We start from the raw sequence: 23,103 nt of genomic DNA, 5'->3' as shown, positions 1-23,103 counted from the left end.
ATCCGTGTCCATGGGACCTGTTAAAAGTCAAAAACGTTGGCTTGGTTACACTCAAAAAATCAGTTTCATGGTCAAGATACATACATGCTCCTAGAGTTTAATTCCATTGTAAGGTCTCTACCTACCTTTTCCGGGTCCTTATGCAATTTTAATTTACAAAATATAACCCCAAAATCAGGTACACATCTTTTGGTACTGTACTAATTTTAAAGTCCAAGCTTTTCGGTGTTTCTTCGTGTTTTACGGAAGTGTTATTATCAGAACATCGTAACCATTACCTAATGATTAAAAAGATACCTTAAGGTTAAAAATTTAAGGCATAAAATTTTATTTGGGTACGATATTAAAGATAGGAAATGAAACTATTTTTCCGGATTTAAATCGCGTATATTTGTTTTTTCAAACAAACCGACGTTTCGGGTCAAGACTGTACCACCTCAGTCAATCATGACCATGGGACCTGTAAAGGGCCCGAAACGTCGGTTTGTTTGAAAAAACAAATATACGCGATTTAAATCCGGAAAAATAATTTCATTTCCTATGTGTAACAATCGTGAAAACCTAAGAACTCGATACGATATTAAAGATTTAGTAAATTATATAGTATATAATTTACTAAATCTTATAAATCGTAATTTATAGTTTACTAAATCGTAAATTATATATTATACTATATTATAATTACATTCACCTGTTTCTTAAGAAGATGAATTATTCAGATGCCTGGATTTAAAAACATAGTTATGTACTACTTGCCGTAATGTATATCAAAATGTCTACCATAACCAGGGATCAGCAAGGTTATACGTTTCTTTCCCTTTTTTTCCAAGTTTTACATTACATCACATTTAGTAGCAGTAGTACACCTTGTGAAAGTGTTTGTTCACTACCACCTTACCTATTTCTGCCGCCAACCGGTAACGTGAATATTACTGCATTCTGGTTTTGAAGGGTTCTGGTGAAATTACTGGCACATGGGACTTATCGACTTATGTCTCGAGGTGAAGGGCGCGGTGACGGTGCCCATCAAATCTATGCGACTTAAAGCTCAGAGTAGTATTGCAAATGCAATGGACAGGCGTGTCGCTTACCACCAGGATGAACAAGTCCTGCGTCTCGTCACTAGGTATCATAAAAAAAAAAACAATAAAATAGTCCTCATATTTTATCGATATTGGCATGCAAATGTAAGGTCATCTTCATTTTGGCAGCTAAACAATAAACATGTGCGTTGGATGCATAATAAAGCTCCGAGATGCACGAAGTGTGTGATATAGACAGACGTTGTTTGTTTATGTTATAGTAATTAAAGAAAAAAATTTGAACCTCTCGTTTTCACTTCGTTTTTAACTTGGTACAACCGAAATAAACAGTATGAAATAGTACTTTTTAAACTGAGAATTGTAACTAATACGAAAGAAATAAAAGTATGAATGAAATCCCTAAAATCCAAAATTGTACGTTTTCAACGTTTAAAATGTGTTACACAAAGATGGTCAGCACATGTGCCATAATAGAAAACAAAAGTACGCTGTACTTTGTAACTTTATAAGTCGTACTCACGAATATAATAACAAAAAATGACGCACTTATATCTTTTGTTTGTAGACTATTGCGTTTCTCGAATCGTTTGTCATTTTTATGTCCCGAATGCTGGCAAACTTGGATATAAAGAGAATCGATATAATTATTATATTTTTTCTTTTCCTGCTGGTATGTTCTGTCTAATAATAAATATAATGTGTATCTTACCCCTTCAATAAATTTAATTGATTTAATGGGACACACACTTCGTGTACTCGGTGGTCATGTGATATATTACGGTCATGTATCGAGTAAAACTTGGAAAAAAGGAAAAGAAACGTATAGCCTTGCTGATGGGTTGTTATTTATTACGGCATAGCCGCGAAATGGCCGTTAAGTATTGGGCGAAACAGGAACAAAAGAGCGGGTAATTGTGCATCTCGTTGATCTCTATTCTTCGTCGGCGTTTAATTAAGTAAATAACCGTCATTAGGAAAATTTGCTAATTCAAATGTCTCAAGGTTAGAACCAAAAAATCAGATTTTTGTGTACGTACAAACGCCAGTTTATCGTCTTTAAGGGGCAATTTTTCAAATAGAATCATATACATATCATAATGTAATAAATAACGTAAAAGTCAAAGTAAACAATATACAAGACTAGTGAAAAACAAAAAAAAATATAATAAATGTTTTGGTTCATATATTTCCCATATTTATAACAATGTTTACGTAAGAAAGTAATTTTTTGGCGTATAACAAAATATTGATTAAACAGTTTGAAAGAACATTTGAACACTGAAATTTAACCCAACTACATCAATAACTCCTTGGTCCTCGTGAATATAACCGAATCTCACACTATCGCAATCAGCTGAGGTGGCTCCTCATTGTCTCTGCAGGAATTTGCATATTGTTTCCGTTCTATACAATATACTATACCTATCTCCCGAGTATCTGAAAGAGCGTTACAGCTTTCTCTGGACCCAGGATAAACCCTGTCGATCTCTCATTAGGTCCCAGTTATTTTTTCTATCTTTCAATTTCCGATTTCTATTCTCAGTCTTTCATGTGGCATTTTCATTGCTATTCAAGATAGTGAATCCTTGGTTATTTTCAAAATGAGAGTTAAGGAGCACTATTTATCCACTGATCCATCAATTTCATACGTATTACATTATGATATATGTATTTATCTAAGGATTTATATAGTCTTTAAAAGTTTCATGTTTTTTGATATTATTGTTTCTGTTTATTATTTTTTATTAGATATTTTTTTCCTGCACGTAAGCCCGTTTTTGTAATTATTGTGCACTGTATTTAGGTCTCCAGAAAGAAATTTTCAAAAAAAATTCTTTTAGAAATAAGCAGTACCTCTTTGTTTTCTTTTTTACTAACTGTGATTTGTAGGCAATAGCAAAAATAATAGTAAACAATAATTTCTACTTGTACTAAATATCCATCTAGGTCAAATACTATTTTCAACCAAAAGAAGAACTCCTTCGGCCTTTACGAAAATTTAGTGAGAAAATTTTAATAATTAACAGTTAACAATTAACTTTAGTTTCGTCGTTCGTTTACCTTCTTAATTGCCTTGTAAACTTTTAATTACGTAAAGATACAATTAATTTCAGAGAAGTTATAACTTAAATATTTAATGTTTGTAACATCGTAGTAGTATTTTCAGCTACGAGTGCTACGCCGTAACTGCTACGCGCAAATTTTAGCATAATTTCTTGTATAAAATATCGCAGGCGAAAATATGGTCACGCGAAATGTCGCGTACAAAATATTTTACTACGTATTTTATTTGGACGTTTCATATTTATAATGTACATGGTTTGCAAAATTTTGTTGCCGTAGGTAGTAGGGTGATAAAGAATGTATAGTGCCTGTATATCGTAAAAAGAATGTATCTTGAAGATGCATGGTTTACACCATGACTATTTAATACTAAGCGCCCCCATATACCTGGTGTAATTCAATGTTTTCCCCAGCTGTAGTTATAAATAATGCAGTTAAAGAAAACACTACCAGACACAACAGTAGTTCACTGCATTGCCGAGTGAAAAAAATAAAGTCACGCAATCAAGAAAAAGTTGAATAGGTATAATGTATTTAGACTCACGCAAGGCATGCGAAATTCATCCAATCAATTTCACTTTCCGGAGAAATTCGGGTGTATTCAATTGAATCCTTTATGAAAGTTGGCAGTTATTTTTAATTCTGGCCCAACACATTTATCACGTGAAAGGAAATGTCGCGAAAGCGGAAAAAATCTCAATGTGCGGAAGTAATGGGGATTTAGTAGACGTTAGTACCCGTCGCTGTAATACGATTGCAGGATTTTGTTGGACCCGCATCTCACACATAACAAACATAACGTCCAATTCATGATCTTTCCTACACGCACTACAAGGCAAAAATAATATTTATCCATTTCATCCACGAACTGCTCGTATATATACGTATGTAAAAGTTATGTGAACAATCATACGTTTTATGCCTCGAATATAAGGTTTATAAAATACAGGAAATCGCTACAGTTTTCAATGTTTGGAGTGGTTTTATCGTATCTTTATTATTTATTGTATCTTTATGTAGATGTAAACGAAAATATTAGGCATCCTATTTATTTTCCGATTGCTGGACATGAATAGGGTTTATGCTGAAGTCCGCCACGCTTAGCCCAATGGTTAGTAATAGTAGAGTTTCTTGTGGAAAAGTTCGTCCAGGTAAGTACTGCCACCTTACCTATTTCTGCCGCCAAGCAGTAATGTGACCGTTACTGCGTTCTGGTTTTGAAGGATAATTAAGGGTACCTACTGGTGAAATTACAGGTACATACTATCTGACACTTTTAGACGGACGTATCGCTTAAAGCCAGCACCACTTGTCTATCCCGTTACTGGGTATCATAAAAAAATATGGGTTCTTGTGTGTAGTTTTAGGTAGTCAGGGATTCGAACCATATCGGCCTCTTAATTGAGAAGCACCCGTTCTCTTATTGAACTAACTACGCTACATTTTTGCTTTACATATTTTAATTGAGACGTATTTTACAATACGTATATCCGACTTTGTGGTTACTGATGTTGAAGACACAACATTAAAAATAGATGTTCGGACTTTAAACAGTTCATGTTATCCCAATGTTCCGCGTTAACCTTTGCAATTTTCAAGCCGCCCATTTTCCACGTAGTGTCTATAGTACCATTGATTTGTACCATCAATGGTACAAATTTCGCAGCCCACTTTAAAAGGATCACTAGGACTAGACACACAATAATTGAATATTATAAAACTCTTAACAAAAGCGTGAACTGGGAACTGTAAAGCTTTGTAAGAAAATAATGCTTTTTATGTATACAGGTTATAACCGGTCCAACAATATTCAACTTGCAAGAAAATAATACATTTGCGGAAAAATATAATAAAATGGCATGTGACGATAATATGTTAGCTTCATACTACAACATTTGTTTTTATTTCCAAGTTTTTAAATTTTTTATGTAGGTTGGAAACATCACAATTACTAGCCGATGTATGATCTGATCATTTTGTTATAACTTGTATTACCTATGGTCATATTTAAATAAAAACAGACATATTTAATGTATGCTCGCCTCAGATCAATATGAACAAATATGATTTATTTATTTTATGCTTAATGTTTTATAACCAATAATAATCGCATTGGAAATGAAACTGTTCTTGGATCTAAATCGTGTATATTTGTTTTTCTTTCAAACAAAAAACATATGTGCTTGCGTCGTGTCTTTGTATTTGGTTTTTCAACGACTTTTTGGTCGTAGCGCCATCTATGAGAAATCTATGAAAGATTTATCACCCAGTTAGTATCTTTACGGCTACCAGTCCTGGCGAGAGAAGTCGCTATTCACTGTATTAATTAAATTTTTATTGAATTGATATTCAATTATTTTTTGTGAAATTACTCCACTAGTTTGTTACTTGCGTCGTGTCTTTGTATTTGGTTTTTCAACGACTTTTTAGTCGTAGCGCCATCTATGAGAAATCTATGAAAGATACGCACGGTATGCAAGAAGATGTCGGTTCGAATCCGACCGGATCGAAGGAAATTTTTTCTGAGTGTTCCATCTTTGTATTAATAATTATAACAAACTAGTGGAGTAATTTCACAAAAAATAATTGAATATCAATTCAATAAAAATTTTAAAAACATATGGCTATACAAATAGAAAGCGCTATCAGTTCCTTTCAACTTCACATACATTTTACATCGGTATCGAATATTTAGTTACTGCCATCGTAACAGCTTCAATATAGCATTACACATGTAGGACTACATTGGAGATGTTATATTACCACATGTGAGAGAAATAGAGCTGTGTTATCTTTTACTGTATACTTTTTTATATATATTATATACTTCAGGCAGACAAGGCATTACTATATTATATACGTTAGTGTAATAGTATTATATATTAGTAGTACAAACGATTAAACGGAAAGTTACATTTTACTCTGTACATTTCTTATAATATTTTACAAAATAACCCTTGTTATTTGGTCGATCCTGTGTCGCCTCTCTAGTAACTTTGTTTATGATTTTTTTTGACAACCACACCAATTACCTAGTCCCAAACTTGAGAATTCCTTGTACCCCAAAATGACGAAATTCACTCCGGGGCACTATCCCCTCCACTCAGATCAGAACCAATTAAAAAAAGTATCCACAGTGTAAAGCTTTGGTTTGTCAAAGTTGACAAATACCATTACATACCGCATATTTCACTTCACCGAAAGCAGATTTCTAAACTGCTACTTTTTTTAACAATAGTCTATTTAGCATACAAAGTATCATACACCAAGAACATCTATAATTACGTAAGTTTTACTAGCAGTAGATCTCAAAGTGAAAGAGTTCGTCTAGGGAAGTATTGCCACCTTACCTGTTTCTGCCGCCAATCAGTAATGTCAGCTTTACTGTGTTCCGGTTTTGAAGGGTAAGGGTGCTGGTGAAATTTGGAGGCACGTTGGACTTGTCAACTTATGTCTCAGGGTGACTGGCGCAGTGGCAGTGCCCCTCAGATCTTTGCGATTTCAAGCTCTGAGTGGCAATGCAACTGTTATAGACATACGCCTGTCTGCTTACTATCAGGCGCACGACTTGTTCGTCCCGTTACTTGATATTATAAAAAAAGTTATAGCGTAATTTACACAGTCATAAAAGAGTGATACATGTGGAAGTGTTGTTAAGGAAATGAGAAATTTTGATGAACATCATATATAATAGGGCAGGACGCATGTAGGGCTACCATCTGCGACACGACCTATTAAAAATATCAAAGAAAGAAAGATCGAAGAAAGACGAGGTAGGGAATGCGCTAAGGATTACCTACACTGATAAAAGGGAAGGTAAAATGTCGTTCAAAGAGGTTCTGGAAAAAAATTACTGCAGATAGGCTCGGAAATATGTAATAACGATACGAAATGAGATTATCGTACAGAAAACCAAGGTCGTGGACATAGCTGGTAGAATAAACAAGCTGAAGTGGCAATGGGCTGGTCATATCTGTCGAAGACCGATAACCAATGAGGGAAGCGAGTTCTTGAGTGGAGACTCACGGCTCGATAAACGTAACATAAGACGCCCTCTGGCCAGATGGATTGACGATCTGAGAAAGGCTGCGACAAGCTGAGGAATGGGCGAAATGGCGCGTATTGGGAGAAGCCTATGTCCAGCTATGAGAGACTGTGATAGACTGACGATGAGGCTCAAAAAGTGCTACACTGTCACGAGCAATGCTTTTTAATAGAAAAAGATGGCGAATATAATTTATAATAGCAAAAGGTGCATAATTACTATCGAATAACCGACATGCCGGCTATAAGTTGCTGAATAACAGTACAATTAAAATTCCGCTATATTTCAAAATCTTTTATGGTTCTAATATTAATCTCATTAACGTATTATTTCTTAACCCCTCAAAGTAAGGGATTTCTTTTACGACTAAGAAGCCTAATTATAATCCATAATTAATCAAGTCAGACCCCCGAAACTCATTTCCATTGGGTAACCAAAAAAACAGAATATTTTGTTTTAAGCAGTTCTTTTGATAAAATTATCATAAAATATCGATGACGTTTCGTCCCTGTTTCCACTCACATACGTCCTACTGCTGGGTACCAGTTTTCTTTAAGGTGGGATACATAATATGGCCTGAACGTATAGCACTATTTAATTGCAGTGCCAGTGTAATTAATTACATTGAGAGTCCAGAATATTACCATACGTAGTATTATTGCGACATTTATTATAATTCCGTCTAAAAATGTTTTCCTTGGAAAGCGATTTTTTATGTAGACCCCAGCTAAGAGTACACGCCGAAATATAAGTTATAAGTATGAAAAATAAAAAATACTATATATACTACGTCGTGAATAAATTATTTTATGTTTTAAGAACATTTATTTGGATTTACATACGAGAATAGGACAAGTAAATCATTAGAGGTGGTAATTATTACAATAATAGTTAATGTAATGCATTATCCTTACGCAATGTACCTACTCATTATCGAACAAATAGGTAACTTCTATTGTTATCCTGTTGTTGCGTTATGCAAACTAGCAAATATGCAATAGTCATAGAGCTGTGAGAGAGAAATGGCGCTACTCAATTTCGACGATTTGATGAAGTTACACTTTGCGAATCTTAGAACAGAATAGAAAAACATTTATTGCAACAGCACAACACGTAGTTAAACAACAAAAAATGTTGTTTGGATTTTTTAACAACAACAATAACATTTTAACAGTAATAAATTTGTTTTTTTGCTATACCGCCATTATTCCCGATTTTTTTATGTTTTGTTATTGTGTAAAACCTGTAACACTAGCTGTTTTTACTCTTTTACATCATAACAAGTGTCGGTAAAAAAGTTGATAGACCAGATTACACAATATTAATTGTATGCACAATTATTAAGGAACAACATGATAACCGGATAACTGACAATAGTTTATGATAGCGGTTACTCAAAAATAACGTAGCAGTATAATTCATTCATGACATGTAGCCGTTATTGCCATCTCTATAAATCACCCAAAAGTTTTTTTAAGATCTTGTGTCTAAGTAGTAGAGTGCCGTAAAATATCCTATTTCAATCTACACTGATTCCTACGTGTCTTTCTTCTCTAAATAAAAAAACGTTTTATTTCAAATTCTTAATGTAAGAGGACAAAGTCGTAAAACACTTTGGCGCCACCGTCTGCATGGAATATCTCATGTGGAAAACTTGTGATGTCTCTAATACATTTTTAAACTACATTCCGTGAGCACGCGGTATCTGTTCTCAAATATTTATTGTCTTGAGTTAACACCTACCTTACAACTACTTTTGTCGCTAAAGTACGAGTATTGTTTTCACAGTTCCAATTACGGGTGGAAGGGTAGTAAACTTGTTATTTTGAAAAGTATATAATATATTATATTAGTAAGTATATAAGAATATTCGCTTTTTGTGCCTTTTACATTTTTATTAAGTAATATGTAAAGCTGTTGTGGTATTAAATTAACTACTTTATTGAAAAAAAAGATTTCTGGCTCTTTCATCACATTTCGTGTTTGTATGTTTTACTATACTTAACGTTTAATGTTTAACTCCTTGTGAAAGAATTCCTTGGGAAGATCCCTCCCATTATACTTATTTCTACCGCCATGCAGTAACGTTAGCATTACTGCGTTCCTGTTTTAAAGGGTAGGGGTGCTGGTGAAACTACAGACACGAGAGAGTTGTCAACTTTACGTTACGTGCAGTGGCAGTGCCCCTCAGAGCTTTGCGATTTAAAGCTCGAAGTAACACCTCAACTGCGAAGGACAGGCGTGTCCGTTGAATTTATTACTTATATCAAGCATCTCAGTACCGACGAGTACATCCACAGGCAACCTCACATAAATCTATCTGTCCGCCTATCGGCCACGGTCGAACCTTCTTTCTAAGTTTTACATCAATATTTCTTATCACTTGCCCGGTTTCTATCCAGTCAAGTTTTGTTGTACAAACTTTATCAGCTCCTTCCGCCCACTTGATGTTTTAGAAACTTTCACGTATAGCCACAAAATATTTTCTTAATCTTATTTATAATAGGGTCTGTAACATTTGTCATTATTCTATTCTATTGTGTCGCCTCGTAGTGAGAGGCAAGACCTCACTTATGAGTACAGAGTTTTAGCCCTCTTCGCTAACAAGTCACCCAAAACAACATTTAACTCATTGAGTCAACCGTAACCATGGGACCTGTAAAGGGCCCGAAATGTCGATTTGTTTGAAAAAACAAATATGCGCGATTTAAATCCGGAAAAATAGTTTCATTTCCAACATTTAACTCGCCAAACTGCCAAATATCCCCTAATTGAAATTGGCTTCTTTCAGCCACATAATGGCCCATTGCATCAAATTTAGCATATCTTTAAGTTTGTTACAAAATTTGTATAGAGGAGATTCTGCTCTTTTTACTAGATGATAGAACTTAAAGGGAAAGTGGCCAGTAAGAAAGTGTGCTGTCCTCAAACCTGGGCTTTCGCGGTGGACGCACTGGAACAGTTTTGTACCAAATTCCTTTCACTGCACAACATAAATGTTAATCCACACCATAGATCTTACTCCACATATCCTTATTTAAGTGTTTTACAAATAGGATGATTTTTGCAGCTCTTGGTTTACATGATGGTTCCATGATTCCGTGATAGCCTCGCTTGCTAATTTATCTACTATTTCATTGCCTTCTAATCCGATGTAGGATGGAATCCGTTGCAGTTTTATACACATATTCTTGGACAGTAAATTAACTATTAACCTCAAAGCTTCATAAACTATGGGCATACCTTAGCCTCCCAAAACACATCGGACTAAATGTTGTAGTGCACTTTTAGAATCTGTAAGAATAGCGTCTTTACGAGTATCTATAGAGTTAGCAAAGGATAGAGCTTCTACTATTGCAGTTAATTCTGCTCTCATTATACAGCACTTCTGACATAATCTTAGTTTAATAGATATGTTTTGTTGTGGATCAAAGAAGGCTGCTCCCGCGCCATTTGTACCTTTGGAACCATCAGTAAAAAGTTTATAGTAATCTCCGCAGTTATTTGTGACAGGTTTAATCTCTTAGAGTCCTAATATTGTTTTGTCTTTTCTGTGTTGTCATATTAGATATCTTATACTTCATACATTTTCTTACGTCTAACAAAAACATTTTACATTGTTAGTTGAGACCAGTATTCAGTAAAACTATAAAATAACATGGTAACATAATGCTTAATGTTTTAATGTCAATCTTTCGAGAACAATATTATCAATTGACATTATAATAAACTGTCATATCTGATTCTGTAAAGTTTGTGGGCCCCACCTAACAGTGTGTCAAAATTGATTTGTACTGAAATATAAGTACCTTGCATCATTTACACAGCTGCTCTCTACATCACTAGTCACTACATTTATATGTATATTTTCTAAAAGGCATTCCTAACTTAGAAACAGCATAGTTTATATTATTTCATTATGTATTAAATTCCTTCCTCTCTGGTAATTAGGCTAGGTCAGCAATTCCCAGAATACTGTAGTAGCAAACTTTAATGTATTTTAATGCGGTTTGCTATACGTACCTTATACCTATAAGAACTGTCGGTACGTAAACCCATTACAGCAAAACAAGAGCGAAATACGACATAAATGCAAGAGTTACGACGCAGGTCGTTTTATATTGCCCACATAATGGGCATGTAGTCGCGATAAATTGAAATTGGCACGTTTATCATCCCGCCAGTGATTGGGTGTTTTTATACGATCCTGTTGTCTCATACAAATGCCTGATCGCATCCGATCTTTCACTGCCGGCCTATACGACTGACATTTCGCATCGATTTAATGGGAAACAACACCCGAAATATTCTGATTCATTCACTTTTGGCGACATTATGGCTTTTTTTTTGCATAATAAACGGACTAATAGAGAAACCACTTAATAAATTTCTTATTAATACGTCCGTTTAGAAAGATTTATATGTCAACGATCACTTTAAAAATTTCTTTCTTACTGTGGAGCTTAGAATTTTAGGTTTTCTTCTTATATCTTAAACTAGTTGTCCATGTAACAGTCTGTATGAATGTAGGTAGAATGCTAGCGATGAGTAAACAAAACTGGAAAAATGAGACAAAAGACGACTGCAACAGCATAATCATAATATGAGTATTACTGCGTTTCGGTTTGGAAGGGTAAGAAAGAGTACCGGTGTAATTACACGCATATGGGACTTGTCAACTTATGTTTCTGGTTGACAGGTGCAGTGCCTCTTAGATTTATGTGATTTAAGGCTGTGAGAGGCATTGCAACTGTTATGGACAGGCGTGTCGCTTATCACCAGGCGCAAGACTTGTTTATTCCGTCACCTGGGAATCATAAAAAAAATTAGATTTACTAAATATTTGAAAAGGCATCAGAAAAGCAACTACAGTTCAATTTAGAAATTGAACGGAAAGGTTAAAAAGTTATAAATACAAAACGAGAAAAAAAGATATAAAAATTTGCAAAACGATACAAAAAGATTTATAACGACCGCGAACTCGATTCGCTATACTCTGAATTCTTTAATACGGAACACGGTAGTGAAGACACTTTTAATTTATTTGGCGTCATACCCTAACCACGTTTTTATTTTTTATTCTGCCGTTGTAAAATGATATTTCACGGCAATTACTACAAATTCACGCATGAGTGCTTCCTGTCAGACAGTGAGAATGGATTTGCATACTTTCATGAGTCGCGAAAAAAACATTTTGGCACGTTCTGAGGTCGGAATCGTACACTCATTAATTTAATTATACGTTGAGTCAATTTGGTTGAGTAAAACGTTTTTCATCGCCAGTTTTAATGATAAAGATGATAATGTGATAGGCACAACATTTTCGCTATAGCTCGATCAGAAAATTTTGAGTATGTAGTTGCACTAAGCTAAATCTACATGATTTTGTACTTTATCGTAGGAAATTAAAACTGGGAAAATGTACGGCGAAATCTACGCGGTTGCCAACTGTTAAATATTTTCACTGAAACAGGGACTTCGTCTCCTTTCTGCAGCTCTTACATATTAATGAAAGCCCACGCGGCATAGCTATGTTCCTATTCATTGTAAGTACAATTGTGATAACTCCTAGTTTATTTCTTCGAGTATTTATACAGTTTTCAAGTTTCGTTTTATTTATTCAGTTTCAAAAAGTACTAAAAAACCGACCTCAAAAGTCATACATCCCCTATTTTGCCACCTTTAGAGGTGGAATATTTTCTTCAAATTGGGACCACTACTGAGGTACCCTCTTTCCAACAAAAAAAGAATCATCAAAATCGGTTCACTAGGTCGGAGTTATCGCGTAACATACATACACAAAAAAAGAAACGTACAGCGAATTGAGAACCTTCTCCTTTTTTTGAAGTCGGTTAAAAAACGACTCTTCTTTACCGCTAGTCACAAACTTAGTAGTTTAACCAACTAGCGATGAGCTAACAAGCTCGACACCAAAATTAATTCTTAAGTCACTAAATTAAATAGTTCTAGGAGTATATATTTACATTTGCTGGCTCCGTGGCCGAACGGTAACCAAGCCGGACTGCCACGCAGAAGTCCCAGGTTCGATTCCCGCACCGGGAGGAATATTTGTATGGCTTACATTTATTTCTCTCGTGAGTTTGGGTAGAATTTGTGGTTGTCTATGTATGTGTCCATGGCACCCACGGCACAGGGTTTCCCTAGTGCGGGGCTATGTTTGAGTGTGTGCGTTATTATTATTATTATTATTATGTTATTTAAATAAGTACTTTAAATATTATATTATATACTACAAACGAAGATAGTTATTAGAACAGTAGTTTTTGAATTTACAAAATTTCACCTTAGCACAGTGCCTGGTAGATCTTTTGAAGTTTCTTGTAGCATGTAGTCCGGCCTGTGCATTCCTTATACGTTGTTGTATTCCGTCAATTCCGTCAAAAACAAAATATATGTATGTATGAAGTAAAACTTTGGGTGAGATGGTGATCGAACTGTCATCGTTAACTAGATTGAATAAATACATAATAGTCCGTATTTAACTCTTAAATCACCGCGACTCGAATTACTACGTTGTTAAACTGCCTATTATAAACATTAAAAACATTCTATCGGATTAGTCGTAAATGCACGCGATACCAGATTTCTATCAACACTATGCCTTGTTTCACCACCTTCTTATATCGGATTTTTTTTACCGGTATAAGTAAATTTACTGAAGACAGATTAATAATAACGTCTCAGACAACAAAACACATTACCTGGTCTCAAACTAGGGAACTCCGTGTACTATAAGTACCAGAGCCACGGAAATCTCTCCGGACACTACCCAGAACACTTCAGAAAAGTTCACTGGTCTGCCAGAACCAATTTACAAAAGTTAATTTCCCAAGTTGGTCCTACAAGGAATCGAACCCGGGACCTCCTCATCCAGTGCCCATAGCGCAAACCGTTGGGCCACCGAGAATTTCATTAACAGATTAATAATTGATAATTAATTCTAAGATTTTTGTATAACCATTATTGACGTCCATGTATCGTTTTAACCGACTTCAAAGAAAAAGGAGGAGGTTATACGTTCGGTTGTATGTATGTTTTCAGATTTCTCCGTCCATTGTAGACCGTTTTTGAAAATCCTTTATTTTTATTTGAAAGGGTGCATTCTCGTGGTGGTCCCATTGCCACCAAGTCAGAATTTAATGATCCATGGAAATCGAGGAAAATCCACAAATTTTAAAGACATTTACACTGACATACCGATTTCCAAAATTCTTTTTTTGTTTGTAAGGATGTACTCTCGAGGTGGTCCCTAATACCAACGATGCTGCTCCGGATTCGTTTCACCTATCACAAATAAAAAATAAAAAACATTTTCCGCAAATAAGTCGAGTTTATACTTCACACAATACATGTGATCAATAAATCACCGTCACCATGACAACCAGAAAAAAGTAGAAAATATACAAAGGACTCCGTAACAGTTCCATTGTCACTAAGAATCAGATCTGATGATCCCATGGAAATCGAAAAGAGCCGACAAACACACTTTTGAGGTCGGTTTTTTGTCAATGAAAAGTTACAATTATTCTAAATGCGAAACACAGGTGACACGATTTCCCTTCCTAATTCATACAAAAATTTCGTAATTGACATATTAATCATTAAAAAAGAAAATTTTATAACTGAAGAAGTACAATAAAGCTAATTTCAATGCAAAGCGACAAATGGGACAAAAATCATATTACCCACGCGGAATTCGATCGCATGAGGAGTAAGTTTTATTAAGTTTTCGCAACTCGGCGGCGTTTGTAAATTCTGCTAGTTATCGCACACCCGCGATGTTTCCCCCTTTGTATATTATTTCTGATTTCGTGTGTTGTAAAATTACTCTGAAACACCGTACGTCGCATAGTCTCTTAAAATTGTACTGATTCAAGCTAAAATTCTAGGCTAACTCTTTATCACGACGTAGCGACAGTTCTGTGAACTTGTCTTTCCAGGCAACTAACTGTATGCTCTGTGTAAATACTTAAATAGAGTTACAAAGAATTACACCTATTAAGGTGTCACGCTCAACTTATTGCTGGAAGTTTGTAAAAAAATATTTATCTCCTATTAAAAAATAACTACAATTTTCCAAGACTCTTATCAAAAAAGAAAATAAAAAATAACGCCAATTAAAATCTCAGGTTTCGGCCTCATTTCGCAAGAATGAACAAAGAATATAATTAGCATGCAATCAGCACACTGCAAAGCAATTTAACGCATTTGTTATGCAATTATGAAAGGCTCCACACTTTCAGGAAATAACGAATTTAGTACATTTGCCAAAATGGTTCCACAGCTATTGAGACGTGTTGATGATAAGATAACATCAGTTGACATTACTTTTACTGAGATTGGATGAGGAGGCGATCCGCTACAGTACCCTATTTAATTGGTGAAATTCTGTGAAATGAGAAACCTAGCAAACAAACACGAATATATGAAACGTATGTGAAATATGGTTACAGACAAAACAAGTAAATAAATGAACACAACCAAAAAAATAAACTGACACTACACGTACGCTTTACTGCAACTTTAGTATAATCAACCACCCTAAATTGATGCTTCGGTCCAATAGCGGTAAAATACAAAGGAAAAAACCTTTAGCGGCACTATCACCTCGTTTGTCAAAGCATCGGCTTCAGAACTCGCTGACTCTTCGGTTTCGTGTGGCGAAAGGACGAAAGTGGACGAATGTTCGTTTTGTGTGAATCACCTGCGTGTGTCCGCTCACACGTTCGGCAACGCCTTGTTGCTGAGTCACGCGACCTGTGCGTCTGTCCAATTTCGTAAATGACCATCCATAGAGGATCCACACTGGGTGAAAAAAAAACTAATATCTCTTCAGATCGTGTTCCCTACCTAAAACAAACAACTTATGTTTTAAAACCTTTGCTTCTCGGGATGTAACGAAAATCTTTTATTTTATTTGTAATATTAAGTTTATTAAATATCACGATGTTTTACTACCATGATATTAATTTATTTTTGTAAAATTACTCCACTAGTTTGTTATAATTATTCATACAACGATCGAACACAAAGAAAAATTCCTTTCTTCAGCCACTGTGTCACAAGGTCACTATTGGTTCGTGTCCTGCCGGAACGAAGGATTTTTTCTTTGTGTTCCATCTATGTTTTTTTTTGTTTTGTTTCAATTTTATTTCCAAAAGTTGCAAATTTATAGAAGACTGTGGAAGATATCTCTTAAGAGAAATCTATAATATTTTACGCCCTGTATACTACGACCAGCCCATACCTACGTCGTACAAAACTTCACAAACAAACAGTTGTAATTTTCTGGCCTTGACAGCACCTTCCGTAAACTTGATGAATGATATCTTTGTCTGTATGTTTTGTAAAAAACTTTTAGGAATATTCCTAAATCCACTCGCAAACTAACGTTTTTACATTATGATATCTTTAGCATTGTACGTTTCATTTATCTGTTTGGAACTTTCCTGCTCCTGTTATTTATAGCACAACGTAATAATTAATATTACCACTGAATTTATTAAACTTATTTACTTTCAACATTTTAGAAACGTAGAATAATGTCCACCAGATATAAACTTTATAATATAAATAAATATTTCTGGAGGTAAAGGACCTTAGGAACGTATTTTGGAATTTAGATGTTTTTACAAACACTGCTACAGAATGCTAAAAGTAAAAGTAACAATGGTAAAATATATTAAGTCCTTTGGTCGTTTGTTTTGTATTTAACATATTTTATTTGACCATAACATTGATTTCAAATGCCTAATTAAGAACTTCATTTTCTTTAAAGTGCACTGTAGTAAAAAGTACTATTTGTCACTTAAGGTTCTTTACCTTTCACCTACAGATATATTATCGTGAAGACTTTATATGTCATTGTTTAGATACATTTCAATAATACTTTTGATGTAGACGGATAAAGTCGAATATATATTTTAAATTTTCCAACAACACTTTTGTTCTTCTTTAATTCAATTAATCAATAAGGTTGGTTTATTTCAACATTCTCAACAACAATCTGTCTCTAATTAAATAACGACTCTAGAGACACATCAACAAGAATGTAACTTCATGGAATATTGCTTAACTACTTATTGCAAATGGAGAAAATAAAAATGCTACTATCACTATATATAAATAAAATCCATGGTTTTTGTTGTTTTTGTGTATCAAACTATCTATTATGGTGTAGATTAATGTGGAAAACTAAAATAGGAAGTAGTAGAGCGGCGACTACTTTTGTTCAGCAAAACATTTGTAATAAAACCAGCATGTCGGATAAGGTTCATGAAACTTTTTAAAGATATATAAATTGCCCCAAACTCCATTGGCTCACACTGCTTTGAGGAATACTGCCGCAAACCCTCACCTTAGAGGTCACCCGTGTCAAGCAGTGGTACTTTTAAGGTTGATACACGACTGTCGTAAATCAGTAGGAAGTTAATAAGTGTTCTACCGCTGCGGCTGGCTTGAAAATGACTGTTGTTAACAATCCAAAAACTTGCACAAAATTTGCTAATAAAGATGTCGTAGTATAGACACATATTTAGCTAAATACGAGTACTTATATACGCTTTCAGAAATCGGTAGTATAAAATGCGAGTTTACGATGCGGATACGAGAACTTGGGGTATTTTGTTAAATTATTTCCTGGTTCCGAAATATGGTTGAACTAATTTCGAATGTAAATGGTCTCAGCATTTCGACTACGAGGAAAATTTTTAAGACGAAGTATGCGGTTTTCTTATTTGTATTTCTTGTTACAATATATTTTGCTTTACTTGATTCTGGTTAATGTACCTACTTAATTATAATTTAACTATAACTTTTTTATATAAAAAAACCGGATTCAAAACTTAGTGGAAGTACATTTATTTGCTAAGTATTTTTGAAATTGGTCAGCGGAAAGTGGGAGAAATATAATAAACCGGATTCTTACCCTAATTTGCCACCATAAGAGGTAAAATATTTTCTTCGAATTTCATTGGTACCATTATTGAGGTACCTTCTTTCTAACAAAAAAAGAATAATCGAAATGGGCTCACAAATGTCGGAGTAATCGCGCAACATACATACAAAAAGAGACAAAAAAATACGATCGAATTGAGTAGCTTCCTCCTTTTTCTAAGTCGGTTAAAAATAGTAGCTACTCCGAGTTGGCTATAACCCGGCAACTCTCAGAGTAATGGTAAATATTCTGACATTAAACCATTTACGCCCTTAAGCTAGGCCATATAGGCTAGTCATGAAGTAAACCCCGACGCTCAAATAATTTAGTAGCAGTAGAGCTCCTTACGAAAGAGTTCGTCCAGGGAAATATTGCCGCTATAGCTATTTTTGCCATCAAGCTGTAATATGAGCATTGCTTCGTTCCCTTTTTGTAGGATAAGAGTGCTGGTGAAACTACAGGCACATGGGACTTTTAAATTTTATGTTTCAGGGTGACAGGTGCAGTGGCCCCTAAGATTTCTGCGACTTGAAGTAGCTTGTGTTGCTTACCACCTTAAGATTGTTTTTTTTTTTAAATTAAAGTACACAGTCGCAGTGCCGCTCGGTGCAGTTGAGCTTAAAAGACAAATTGAAATCCTATTTGCTCACATTACTGCTTGGGGGCAAAAATAGACAATAATATCATAATTGCATAATTTAAACATTTTTTGAGATACAAAAATAATACGTCACTTAACAGTTAAGTACAAAGAACTAAGACAGGTGAAATTTATCAAAGAGTTTGCCTACCAAAGCGGCACTTCCCACGCAAGTTTTTACTGTCTTTCCTGAACAATACTGCCGATTGCCAGCGCAATTAACCCTCGTGTAAACTTTTGTTTGGGCGCAAACCCCAATTTGTTCTTTATTTGGGTAATTTAGTTTCGGATCTCTCTGGTATAAGATCACAACACCAATATATGTACACATCACACATTACGTATATTCAGGAACTATACAAAAGTGTTTTAAATTCATTGTAACGATCGACGAATACTTTATTATATTATTACCGTGTATGTTAAATCAGTATACGATGTAATTATTGCGTTGTCAAACTTAATAAATACACTTTGTAAATAATACCTCTTCGATGTTTTCAAATACAAACATAGACTTATAATTTCAACATAAACTTACGATGTCTATTCGTAACGTTGTGTCTAGCACACCTTCTACATTGTGCTAGATACACAACATGACAAACTCTGGACCCAACAAAGTCAATGACATAAAGTGCAGAATGTCATAAAGTAGAATTTGTCACCACATAAAATCACAGTTAGATTTGGCATTTGAATGGGCACAACAAGGCAATGAAACTTTGTCAACAGTCGTGTTTACAGCCTTAACGAAAGTATACCTTCTTTCGAGTAAAGAAAATCGCCCTATCGTAAAAACCCGTACGACGTTAAACCATGCGTATTCTAACACCCCACGGCTTATTATTGCGTTGTAAAATATTAATTATTTCTGTGCCCTTCGGATGTCAAGATAACATTTACAAGTATTACCAAGGACGAGCATTGAATGTGCGTTTTTTATAGGCATTTTGTCTCACATTACAAAAGTATCTCAGATTAGATATCTCATTAAGCAATTTTATTTTATTTTAATGGCAAAAATACTCATTATTGAAGGTTGTATCAAAAGTTTTTCTCTCAAACAATAAATCATTATTATTACTCTATAATGCAGATGTAGAGAGGACGCACAGGGCGTTTTCTATCTGTTGCAATACGCTGGCTCGCAGGTTTGCATGATGTACAGACCAAATAAAGGTAAAGCTTTTCAGAACGTATACAGTCAATCTCTTTACATGTCAGCCTGTAGGTCAACTACACGCAGCAGATATACGGTGCACTGTGCGTCTAGTAGAACAATGCGTTCAGGATGCTGTTCCGAGTTCTACTTTTTTTAAAGCGTGACAATCATGTACGCGTACATGTGGCAATTGGGTTAGAATAGATATACTTCTACGTTATTATTCAAAAACCAAGCACAACCTGTTACACAATAGCGGCATCCTGCGCACATTGACAAAAATGGGGGATTCCCCAATCCTGGGCCGGTGGATGCGCTTGCACAATACTGTCTGTTCGTAGTCACTTGCCCTGATATTGGTTGAGTATGTTGTTTTCCTGTTTAATAGGTAAACAAATAGTTATTTCAAAACTAACGCCGGCTTAGTCACAACAAATATTATGAGTTATGAATGTTTGACATAAATGGGTGTTATATTGTGCAAAACTATTACGAACCGGAACTTATTTGAATACCCATTAGGTAAACGATAACTGATTTTCATCGAAGTTAATTTAAAAAATATAAAAATGTGTTAAGCAAACCCCTTCAACTTTAAAAACAGTACTCGGGGACTAGCAGTGGGATATGACAATGTTCGAGTGACATTGTTCAGTGAACTAGCGTGTGCAAGTGCAATGGTCGCGGCTAGTTGATAGTAATCACGGCATGATGGCGGCGCGTGGCACGCGGCGAGTGCTCTCCATTCTCTTCAGTACACTGCTGCTGGGTCGAGCTATAGCTGGTAAGTACCTTTAATTTTTATTTTACTTTCATTATAAATCCAGCCATCCACCTGAAGAAAAATAGTTAATCTAGAAAAGTATTACAAGGATTGTAAGTGATCATGAAACCATGGAGGGACTTGGTTTGAGACCAGAGATCTACAGCAAATACCATCCTAAGTACATTTTTATGTAAGAAAAATGAAACTGTAAAAACTTAGCGACGCAAAGAAATTACGAACTTGATCCGTTAAAACAGACCAACACTAAAGAAAGCGAGTAAAGAAACGAAGTATTTTTGTAATTTGATACATGAATATTATAAACTAACATTTATGAATATATTTTATTAGGAGTATATTATAATAGTGTGTTGTTGATTGTCGGTGACTTTCGCTTTGTTCCTCGATAATTAAGAATGATTTTTCCGGTGAAGGAAAAACATTGTGATGAAACCTGCACTTCGAAGAAGGTTCATAACCCTCGGAGAATGTGTGAGGACCCCAACCCACATTGGACAATGACCTAAACCCTCACCTGAGAAAAGACCGGTGCCCAGCAGTGGGACATATAAATGGGTTGATGATGTTGATGATGATGATAATTCATAATAAGGAAAAAAAAATAACAAAATGTTTTCCAGAATTTAAGCCACAACAAACACATTACACGTGTCGGAGAATTTCACACAAAATTCGATTCGATTGAAATCTGTACGATCACTAGTCCCTTCTGCACATGATACGCGAAATGCAATCTTCTATTCCGTGCTAGTATGAAAGCCTTTTTATTACGTTCGGAATTCTGAAGGAACACTATAAAGTTTATTATTTATGTTTTAGAGTAAGAATTTGAAACGTTTAGGTTGACACTGTTTTATTTCATGACAATTTACAAAGTATTCTATCTACTTTTATAAAATACGTGGTTTATATTTATTTTAGTGATATAAAATTTGTACGCTCTTATTTTGATGAAAATTCGTCCATACTAAATGTCCACGACTAAAGCAATGAGACAGCTGGTTCCTTTCTTTGGAGACCTGACAGATGTTCGTAATTTGATGGATATTATAATTATGACAACAATTGAATTTTATTTACATTATAAGTAAATATTAGGTAGCAAGGTACCTATAAATAAAGGTTTTTAGAGTTTGATACAAAGTTACGATCATCGAATTCTTAAAATATAGAAGGCTTTCCTACTTCGGTCCCATGCACAGAACAAAACACCCACACATTTTACATGCAGCACGAACATTACGAGCACTACAACTCAAAATAGGAAGACCCGTATTTACCTGGAACGACATCATAAAAACATAACATGGAATACTATCAACGTAACGAAGATGACTGAGGACAGAACTAACTAAAGATAAGGATAAATTTAGGTAAGAAGTTGAAAAAATACATAAAATTCTGGAAACCGACATTGAATTAGCAGGGGAAAGAAATGATACAACTCGAGCTCTATGGACAACAACACATTCTCACCCAGAAGAATCCACTAAGGCAACACAAAGCACAACACCATCAACGCTCATTCCTAACACTACCTAACCACCTACCCAAATAGCTAACTACCACTACTACCCACATTCTGTCACGTGCTGCATAGCCGGCAGGAATCTGACCACCGGCAGACGTACGGAGAGAAGGCGAAGGCAGTTCGCTGCTCGCCTGATCCCCTAGTGAGACCAGCGGGCTCTGGACAGCGACTCCGGAGCCTGCATTGCACGGCCTCACTCGTCTGGGGGGCGGGTCAGAGGACAACTGACTCGCCCCTCCGTTGGCGCGGGAGCCCTGGCGTAAGCTAGGGCGGCCGGGCGGCGTCGTGGTGAATGTTCACTGATCCCACGGCGCCGACTCAACCGGCGAGAGGGAAACCCGGGGGGGTTTTAGTGGGGTAGGCCCTCCAGTCTGGAAGGAGAGTCCCCACATAACCCCTGAGTCTCCCTGGGCTCAGGGGTATCCATAAAGATTCCCCCCCCCGTCAAAAAAAAAAAAAGGAATCTGACCACCGGTTGCGGCTGGTTGGTCTTTCCCTCCACAATCCCGGGCGTGACTGGTATATCCGGCTTGTCCGGGTCAGATTTACTCTGGCTGGGCGTGGTACCAATGAGCAATAAGCAAGACACGATCATCGAATTCTTATTTATTATTGATACACAGATCGAACAGTCCAAAGAAAAATTCCTTAGATTTGATTGGATTCGAACCAGCGTCTGTCGCCAAATCGTCGCCATCGCTCTTACCAAGGTACAGACCGAGACAGCAAATCTCGAATAATCGAATAATCGAAATCTCGAATATGGTAGAAATGTACCTGCAGGGGGTCCACCGGAACCAGCTAAATTTTGAAAGTGGTCTATGAGAAAAAAAGTCTGGGAACCTCTGTTTTAAAGGGTATATACTTTTGA

General features: G+C 35.6%; 1 protein-coding gene across 1 annotated transcript in view; it reads left to right on the top strand.

Moving 5' to 3' along the window:
- Positions 1 to 23,103, top strand: part of LOC113227202 — a 155,754-nt gene that overhangs the window by 7,362 nt on the left and 125,289 nt on the right. Inside the window, exon 2 of the mRNA XM_026460090.1 lies at positions 20,303 to 20,698. Within this exon, the coding sequence (XP_026315875.1) occupies positions 20,623 to 20,698 (76 nt within the window). The 5' untranslated portion in view covers positions 20,303 to 20,622. The remainder of the gene's footprint in view (positions 1 to 20,302; positions 20,699 to 23,103) is intronic.

The sequence above is a fragment of the Hyposmocoma kahamanoa genome, unplaced genomic scaffold, assembly GCF_003589595.1.
Source record: "Hyposmocoma kahamanoa isolate Upper Pololo Valley unplaced genomic scaffold, ASM358959v1 202, whole genome shotgun sequence".
Classification (NCBI taxonomy): domain Eukaryota; kingdom Metazoa; phylum Arthropoda; class Insecta; order Lepidoptera; family Cosmopterigidae; genus Hyposmocoma; species Hyposmocoma kahamanoa.
Note: the sequence above shows the minus strand (reverse complement) of the source record. Positions and strands in the feature narration are given on the sequence as shown.